This window comes from Tupaia chinensis, unplaced genomic scaffold (assembly GCF_000334495.1).
Source record: "Tupaia chinensis unplaced genomic scaffold, TupChi_1.0 Scaffold138517_1, whole genome shotgun sequence".
Taxonomy (NCBI): domain Eukaryota; kingdom Metazoa; phylum Chordata; class Mammalia; order Scandentia; family Tupaiidae; genus Tupaia; species Tupaia belangeri.
This window is the reverse complement of record NW_006198412.1, coordinates 2048632-2058631: the sequence shown is the minus strand read 5'-3', so window position 1 is coordinate 2058631 and position 10000 is coordinate 2048632. Positions and strand designations below refer to the sequence as shown.

At 40.4% G+C, this 10000-nt stretch overlaps 1 protein-coding gene across 1 annotated transcript in view; it reads left to right on the top strand.

The window, feature by feature from the left end:
* VTCN1 (V-set domain containing T cell activation inhibitor 1) overlaps positions 1–10000 on the top strand; it is a 75648-nt gene that overhangs the window by 49650 nt on the left and 15998 nt on the right. The window contains exon 3 of the mRNA XM_006161394.2: positions 7999–8346. Within this exon, the coding sequence (XP_006161456.1) occupies positions 7999–8346 (348 nt within the window). The remainder of the gene's footprint in view (positions 1–7998; positions 8347–10000) is intronic.

Genomic DNA, 10000 nt, shown 5'->3' with positions numbered 1-10000 from the left:
TAAAGACTTAAAGAGACTCTTGGGCCAGCGCATGGCCTAGTGCTTAAGGTAGTTGGACCCCACATGGTTCAAGTCCCAGACCTGGTGGCCAGAAAAACACTCTGGGTGCATGTGCATTGATGCCCAAAATCCCAAAAGAAAGGAGAAATGAGAAAGGGATTGCAGTGTTACCTTGCCCCACAGGGGAAGGGGATGCTTTCTCACAACCTGGCTTTCTCTGGCAAGCATATGTGTCCTTTGGCAAATTTTTAAAAATTTAAAATCCCAAATACAGAAAAAACATTTTTCTATTTCTTCATAATTCTCTTGACACCAAATATGCCATCTTCTCACTGCCATCCTCCTTCTTTCAAACTCCAAATACAACTCCAAAAAATGCCCTTGATGAAAATCATTTCGAAGAGAGGTGAAGGCACTGGTTAAAGCATAGCCTTGTAAATGATCCTCTGAGAAGGAAAAAGATGTGTGGAAAGGCCCCTGATACCATACTTAACCTAGTCTGTGCTCTCACTCACTGGATGACTTCAAGCAGCTCTGTGTAATGAAAGAATTTTAAGAATTAGAGATGATCGAATCTCAGGTATGACACTAACTGTATGCCTTTTGGGATACAACTTTCAAGAATCTGTTTTCCACTAAATAGGCAGAGTTACTATAAGAACTAAACTGTAAGATCTGTAAATATCTGACGTGTGCAGTGAACCGCTTCCATTGTTATTTATGCTGATACCACCAATACTATTAATAAAAATTTGCTATTAACAGTGGATTCATAGAGCACCTTCCAGGAGCTTCACAATTTCCAGGACATACTAGGTCAGGCCTCCTTTTTTATTTTATTTTTTTTTAGAGGTTTTGGCTATAGGGCACGTGCGCTTGCCAGACAGACAGAGAGAGACAGAGAGACAGAAAGCAAGAAATCACCCCCCCCCCAGAGGGGATGGCCACGCCGCAATCTCTTCTCCTCCATTCTCCTCTCGGGATCTTGGGCACGCACGCACACATGCCCGGCGTGTTATTTTATTTTTTGGAGAGGTTTTTGCTATAGGGCGTGTGCGCTTGTCAGACAGACAGAGAGAGACATAGAGACAGAAAGCGAGAAATCACCCCCCGGGGGGATGGTCATGCCGCAATCCCTTCTCCTCCATTCTCCTCTCAGGATCTTGGGCACACACGCACACGTGCCCGGCATGAGTTCTAAGCCACCGGATCCAGGACGCGAACCGCGGTCGACTATATGGGATTCCAGCGACATAGCCATTACGCTAACTTCTGGTCCCATAGGGCAGGCCTCCTTGAAGTTAGAGAGGTCAGGGCAGAAAGCCACAGGACACTGCTTCTTAATGATGCTCCATTTTCAGACACTGAATAAATCAACCAGATTATGTGCTCATGGCACCAAAAGAGGTGCGCTGTACAAATTGTTTGGAAAGTAGTTGATATTTAAAAAAAAAAAATGCAGCCACCTGAGAAAATAATCAAATAGTTATTGACCCCTCTTAGACTTATTTTAGAGTTTTTCATTGTTTTTACTTTTAAATGAAGTAGGGACATCTTTGTAATGGCCTGGTTACCTACATATCTCAATCTGGTCCTGGGTATTGGCAAAATATGGTAGAAAGAGCATAAACAAAGTGCCAGACACAGTTAGTTTGATCCCACCTCTTCTACTTGCTAGCTACAGGGCACCAGGCAAACAATTTAACCACATGGAGCCACTTTATCCTCATTCATGAAATGGGTATAATGGTTATTAACATTATGTTGTACATCATAAATGCACACTATTTTTATTTTTTAATTTAAAAAATAAATTAAATAATAATAATAAAGAGGAAGCAGCAGATGGCATAATGGTTACATTGCTGGACTCCCACATAGTTGAATTCAGTTTGAGTCCCAGACCCAATGGCTTAAAACTCACATGGGGTGTGTGTGTGCATGCCCAAGATCCTGGAAGAACAATGGATGAGAAGGTGTTGCTGTGTGGCTATCCTCGGGGATGATTTCTCACTTTCCCTCTCACTGTCTCTCTCTCTCTGGCCAGTGCATGGGCCCTAAGACAAAAACCTCTAAATAAATACACTAAATAGGGCCAGCAGGTGGTGTGGTGGTTAAAGACACTGGATTCCCACATGATGGACCATGATTTGGGTCCCAGACCTGGCAGCTTGCTTTCTAACTTTCCCTTTCTCTCTCTGGTCAAATTAAAAAATAATAATAACAAATGCAATTAAATAAATAATTCTAAAAATAAATAAATGCATAAATAAAATGGGACAAGGCGGGTACTATTGGGTCGTTGGAAAAGTCATGACTTTTTTTTTTCATGTTTTTCTATGCAAAAATGCATCATGACTTTTCTGATGACCCAATATCTTGAGCACTTTACTTGCATTGTATCATTTAGCTGTTTGAGGAACTCTGAGGGAGAACCTTCATTTTAGAGATGAAAATACGTGATGGGATAGAGAAGTTAGAAAACTTGCCCCAGATTATATATATCCAATAAGTGGCAGAGCTGAGCTTGAACTGACAGCCAGATAGCTGTGCCACATCCCCAAACACTTCCTCTGCTGCTTCTTGATATTGTTCCTTTATTTAATCTTGTCGACATCCTTTCTCATTTCTTCTCACAGGAATAACTGCTTCACTCCCCTCCTCACACACACACACATACACACACTTTGGCAAGAAAGGCATTCAGTGGTGCGACACCAGCTTCACTGTTGTAGGCTTAAGCTGTGTGTTTCCATTTTTTAACCATGTGCTGCAATGCCCATCTGGACAGCTGGGTTTCAGCAGATGCTGACTGACAATCTGTGGAAGACGTTAGTATGCTCTTTATGCTACTGGAATATACAGAGCTTGTCTCACTGAGTCTTTCAAAGGACAGTTCATTTTCCAGCGTCTACCCAGTGCTATGGGTGCCACAGAATCTTAATTTCTGTGAAGAACCATCGTCTATGTTATCTGTACCCCCACTCTCCAAGATGCTCCTGCTGTTACAATGGAAGAAAAAGGGGATAGTACTCATCCCTTATGAAAACTTAGCTGCTCAGATTTCAGCTTGCTCCCCTGCCATGGCCCCTATTGTCTTCATGAAGACCAGAGCTCTGTAATTAGCCCTCAAGAGCTAGATAATTCATTTTCAGTAAATGACTGGGTCTTCTGGCTTTATAGGGTTTGATGAAATCTCAGAAGCCAATGAAATACTTAAAATCAGTGCCCATTTAGCAGAATTCTATATCAAAAGATGGCTGCCGCTAATTCATCTCCATAGGCCCCTTTGTCCTTTGACTCACCAAATTACACAAAAGCCTGTGGTAGTCAAGAGGCCTGGAAAGTCATATCAGGCTCCTTGTGTTAATACTTATAAGTCTGAATACAGACTCCTTTTGTTAATAAGTATTATTTTTATGCTATTGTTTACAAATTAAATCTCATTTATCACATTTAACCATCATTTGTCCCGTTAGTAAACAAGTACTTATTGACTGCTTTCTAGGTACAAAGTAATGGCTAGGTCCTCAGGTTTTTTGGGGGGTTTTTAGAGAGATTTTTGCCATGGGGGCATGTGCACTTGCCAGAGAGACAGAGAGAAAGTGAGAAATTACCCCCCCCCCGCCGGAGGAGGGGATGATCACACCACAATCCCTTCTCCTCCATTCTCCTCTTGGGATCTTGGGCATGCACACACAGGCATCCAGCATGAGTTTTGAAAGCTGCCAGGTCTGGGACTCGAACCGTAGTGGATTACATGAGAGTACAGTGACAACCATTCCGCCATCTGCTGGTCTCGCTCTCTTGTGTTTTTTTAAGTTCTCACTGGCTTTTATTCTTCCTCCTTAATTGATGGGGGAGGGCGGATTTAATCAACATCCTTAAATGACTAGAACCTGCAGCAGGTCCCTGGAGCACTCCACAGCTGCCTACTTTTAATCATTAAGTTCTCCAGGAGCTATTTCAACAAATTCTCTACCTGTGGGCTCAAGGCCAACACATTAAAATTAATTCAGTAACACAATTAACTGAGCTAAGATAAGTCATTATCATTTCATTCTCTCTATAAACTGTGCTAATCATGTATTTTTTCTGAAAGTAATTTTTCAATTCAACTTCAATGGCACTTTATAAACCAAATCAAATTTACCCTTGTTCTAATAGTTACATTTGCTCCATGATTTTATTGAGAATCTGTGTTTTTATTGCATTCTTTTTCACTGGATATCATTCCCCAACATTTACACGTGATAATCCTGCCAAATGTTCCTTACTCCTACAATCATTTTGGATAAATTATCTGAAACAGCGCTTCGATTTCTACTAATTTCCATTTATTCATTCATTTATTCATGCACTCAGAAAATATTATTTTTCTCTGTGGAAGCATAGCACTAGGCACTATAGGACTTAAAGATATGACTAATATGGTTTCTGCCCTTGAAAAGCTTACAAATTAGTGCCAGAGATAGACTACAGACCAGGTAGTGGGAGACAGTTGCTATAATAAAGGCCAAAAGAAAAAAGAAGTGTTAAAGGAGGGTAAAGAGAGAACCCATAAATTTCACCTTAGTAGATTAAAAGAAGTTTTCATGGGGGACTGCCATCTGAACAGACTAGAATTTAAGCAGGATTTGGATAACGTGATGAATGAGAGGAAAGAACTAGGAATTGTAGGTGTAAGATTAACTGAACAAGAGGGTGAGCCTGGAGCACTTTGGACATCAGCCTGGAAAGAAAAAATAAATAAAAAGTAAACTGCATTTTGTTTTGTTTTGTTTTGTTTTGTTTTGCCATTGGGCATGTGCTCTTGCCAGAAAGAGACAGAGAAACAAGAGAGGAAGAGTGAGAAATCACTCCCCAGGTTGGATGGCCACTCTGCAATCCCGTCTCCCCCATCCTCTTCTCAGGATTTTGTACATGCACGCACACATGCCTGGTGTGACTTTCAAGCCACTGGACTCAAGCTGCAGTCAGCCATGTGGGAATCCAGGGCCTTAACCACTATTCCACCTGCTGGCCCCACAACTGAATCTTTAAAGAAGTATTCCAGAAAATGTCAAGGCAGAGAACAGGAGCGTGTTGCATTTGCAAAGGAGTATGTTTCATAATTTTTCTCCCAAATTTCTCACATGAATGTGGCAGCTACTCCCAGATTCTTTCTTCTCCCATATTCTCAAGCTTCTGAAATATCTCCCAACTCAGGCCTGAGCCTGTTTTTGTTTACTCTGCCTCTTTCTAGCTATATTTTTTCTTCCATCAGTAGCCTCGTTTCCTCCCATAGGTAGACCTTCCCCAGGTCTGTCCCTCATTCATTACTCTCATCTACTTTATAAAGGTCTAGGAGCCAATTAGACAATTGCAACCCCTAATGGACTGGGAGAAAAGAGGAGCCAAAGATATCCCTGTGTTCATAATGTTTTCTTCTCACATTTGAAAAAGAACATGTATGCTTTGTGTATTTTTTAAGTGAAGGTGGAAAATTAACAAATAATTTGATACAAAAAAAAGGATGGACTATGAAAGAATATAGTGAGAGATGAGGTTGCAGAGATAGCAATGAGAGTTCATATCTGTGGGGCATTATACTATGTGCCAGGCAGTGTCTAGCTTTGAAAGCCATGCTGGGAAATGTGAAATTCATTCCACAGCTCTTAGGAGCCTTGGAAGATGAGTGATCAGAAAACAGACATGTTCAGATTATACTTTAATATGGTCTGCCTGTAAGATTAATGCATGTGAAATGGATTGGATGGAGACAAAGATGAAAGGCAAGAATACCAATAATAAAGCTTAGAAGTTGAGAAGTGCTCAAGACCCACCATGTTGAGCTATTTTGGTTGTACAGAAGAGAGGCTTGTGCAAGTCATTTTAATATGTTTGTTTAAAGGATATGCAGAAATTGGGACTGGAATTAGACCTGAACACCCTTAGGGTCCATGACAGCTCTGGGGATGGAGGACTCTCCATCTTTCTCTTTCATGGTTTCTCCCTCCAACAACTTTCCTCTCTTGGGCTGCAAAACTATCCTCTCCCTAGCTTCAAATCCAAACCACAAAAGGAACCTCTCAAGAAGATTCAGTTCAGTAAGTCACCCCTGCAGACACCCTCAATGAGCAGCTTCCATTATGCAAAGAACAGCTGGATGATCCTTCCCCAACTGGGTGGGCAATAGGCTGTCAAGTGGAGCAGAGGCAGTTGAATACGAAAATCAGTATTCCTACTGGTAGTACATTCAGAAATGAGGGGATGGCTTCTAACTTAAGCCAAAAACCAACTGAATTAAACACCATCATTTTTTTTTTCTGTATTTCGTTCCATTGGTCAGACTAGGAATTCCTTTTCCAGTTTACATATAGTATAGTATTAATAAGTTCTTTCTTGATTACCCTTTTTAAAATTGTTGGCTTTTCTCATACATCATTTGGGGGGTGGTTGTTTTGTTTTGTTAAAGGAGATCTGCACTCATTAGAGAGAGACAGAGAGAGAAAGTGAAAAGCACATCCCCAGGCCTTGGGGAGAGGGCCACACCACATTGCAATCCCTTTTCTTCCATTCTCCTCTGAAGATTTTAGGCACACATACACATGTGCCTGGTGTCCCTCAAGACATTAGATCCAGGACTCAAACCACACAATTGGCCATGTAGGTTGAGACACCTCAACTACCCCACCACTAGCTGGCCCACACCATTCATTCTTATGCCATAGCTGGTACTGTAACCCTAACCAAGCCACTTAGCTTTTTTATGCTTAATTTTTTCATCATTTGAAAAAAGATAAAGGTAACAGCACTTTAGAATTTAATTTTCTTCTGAATTACTATCCACATTTTGTTAACATGCGATTTCACTTCTGTGCTGTTTCTGGTTACATAAAAATATTGATACTTTATATGTGCAATGACATTTTGCAAATCAAGTTCACATACATTTGATATAATCCTCACAAGAACCCTTAAGGTAGGTAAGAATAATATTGTTACCTCCAATTTTCTGATCTCCAGAAAAGTTACATAACTTATTCAAGGTCACATGACTATTAAGTGACAAAGCCAAGACTTGAATTTTCACCTCAAATACAAATCCAAAGTCTCCTCTCCAAATTTGGGTCTCTTGGTCTTACAAAAATTATTGTGCATAGGGACCAGCAGGTGGCGTGGTGATTAAGGCGCTGGACACTCCCACATGGCCAACCAGGGTTCAAGTCCTGAATCTGGTGGCTTGCTTTCTCACTTCCTCTCTCTCTCACTCTCAACCTCTGTCTCTCTCTGGTCAAATTAAAAAAATTAAAAAGAATGAATAAATAAAAATAAAATCATTATTTAAAAAAATTATTGTGCATGGAAGATCTACTATAGATATCAAATTTATTGTCTTCCTCCTTTTTCTAGTCTTGTCTTCCTTTTAAAAATACCTCTCCTGAGTACCAGCAGTTAGCGTAATGGCTATGTCACTGGACTCCCATAAAGTCGACCATGGTTTGAATCCCGGACCCGGCGGCTTAAACTCACTCCTGGCACATGTGCATGCGTGCCCAAGATCCCAAGAGGAGAATGGAGAAGGGATTGCAGCGTGGCCATCCCCCCTGGGGGATGATTTCTCGCTTTCTGTCTCTCTGGTGAATGCACGCACCCTACAGCAAAAACCTCTCAAAAAAACAAAAACAAAAAAACCTCTCCTGGAGCCAGCAGGTGGCATGGTGGTTAAGGCACTAGACTCCAACATGGCTGACTACAGTTCGAGTCCTGGACCTAGCAGCCTGCTATCTCACTCTCCCTCTCTGTCTCTCTCTGGTGAACACACATGCCCTATAGCAAATTTTAACATAATAACAATAATAAATAAAATTAATTAAGTAATTTAAAAAATACCTCTCCTATACTTTCATATTTTTAATTTATCACAGAAGTTTGTGTTTGGCTTTTAGAAATGAAGGGTTTAGTTGTAGAAGTCCCGTGTTTTCTTGGCATTGATCCTTGCTTCCTAAATTGCAGGGAGACACTCCATCACAGTTACTACTCTCACCTCAGCTGGGAACATTGGGGAGGATGGAATCCTGAGCTGCACTTTTGAACCTGACATCAGACTTTCTGATATCGTGATACAATGGCTGAAGGAAGGTGTAATTGGCTTGGTCCATGAGTTCAAAGAAGGAAAAGATCACCTGTCAGACCAGAACAATATGTTCAGAGGCCGGACAGCAGTATTTGCTGATCAAGTGATAGTTGGCAATGCCTCCCTGAGGCTGAAAAATGTGCAACTCACAGATGCTGGCACCTACAAATGTTACATCGTCACGTCTAAAGGCAAGGGGAATGCTGACCTTGAGTATAAGACTGGAGGTGAGTGTATTTGGAGAGAAAAAAAGAAAGTACCAAGAGATATTTGAAGCTAAAGATCATGAGTTAATGAAACGCATTTTGCTCATGAATGACGAACATCACACAAAGACCTTTCCAATTCTCCTAGCAGCCATCCTTGCCATTTTATGCCCAAAACCCACACTATAATATCTTAAAACCTTTTGCTCTGGGCTCTTGTTGTTTATGAATTTCTAGGTATATTCTCTAAAATATTTTTTCAAAATAAATGTAGTCTCTTTTATGATGTTGCCTACTACTGCCAAAAAGAGAAGTTATAATCTGGCCTGGAATGTTTCTATGCCAAGTAGGCCCGGACTCAAATCTGAAATCAATACCTACAGAGACTCGAAACAGTGGAACCCATTTTAGAAGTTTAAAGAGAGCTAACAAACAAAACAACATTGTTCTATAAACTCATTAATCCTCTCTTCACCAATGAAATCCACCCTTCCTTGTCAACTCAATTTAACATATGCTTTCTGGATTTATATACAAGACTCTGATAGATACTGTGAGGAATATAAACACGGTTAAGAAAACAAAGTGCCTTGGGACCAGCAGATGGTGTAATGGTTAAGTTACAGGACTCCAACATAGTTGACCACGGTTTGAGTCCCAGATCCAGCAGTTTAAAACTCACGCCAGGTGCATGTGCGTGCATGCCCAAACTCCCGAGAGGAAAATGGAGGAGAAGAGATTGTGTCATGATCATTACCACTGGGTGTGATTTCTCACTTTCTGTCTCTCTCTCTCTCCAGCGAGTGCACGTACCCTATAGCAAAAATCTCTCTCTTTTTAAAAAAGAAAAGAAAAGAAAGTGCACCTCTTCTTACAGGGCTTATAGTGCAGATCTTACAGAGTTGAAAACTGGTGCAGGGATAAAAAAAAGTACATAAATAACTATAATAATTGGTAGTGTGTCGAATGTAATAGAGTGATATAGTGAGTCTAAGGAAGAAAAATATCACATCTTTACATCTAATTCCTAAGAGGGAAAGAATAAGAAAGTCCCCCTGGAGAAGTTGGCATCTGAGAGGAGCCTTGAAGGATAGGCAGGAAGTATACTGAATCATTTCTCAGCCTTTGGATAAGATCAAGAGAAAGTATCTTAAACCCTTCTAGCCTGTATTAGTCTGCATAGGTTTTCTTGAATACTTCAAAACATGCACATGTAATGATTTGAAACAGAGATCTAGAATCAAAGAAAGTACCACAACTGAATAAGGTAACCTCTCTGAGCCTTAGTTTCTTCATCTTAAGTAGGAATTAATTGGGTCATGTCAAAGGGACACTGGAGCCAACTGAAAGAGCATCCAATGACAAAGCTGGAACAATTTATGCAACAAAATAAATAACGCAGTATTGAATTACAACTCAAAGTATAAACTAAATATATGTGAGTCCGTATTTAAATAAACATATCTTTCTTATCGATGAATTCCAAATAAATTATTTAGATCTCTCCTTTTTCAAATGGGAGAGATAAATATCCTCCCCACCCTACTTGACTTAATGAAGTCTAGTTTTAAAAAAACCTGGCAAAAACAGTCTCCGTCAGATGATAAAGGTTAATAGTGTCAGTGATAAGTCACATCAATAGCATGTGCCTTCTGATATGATGTATCAAGAAGGG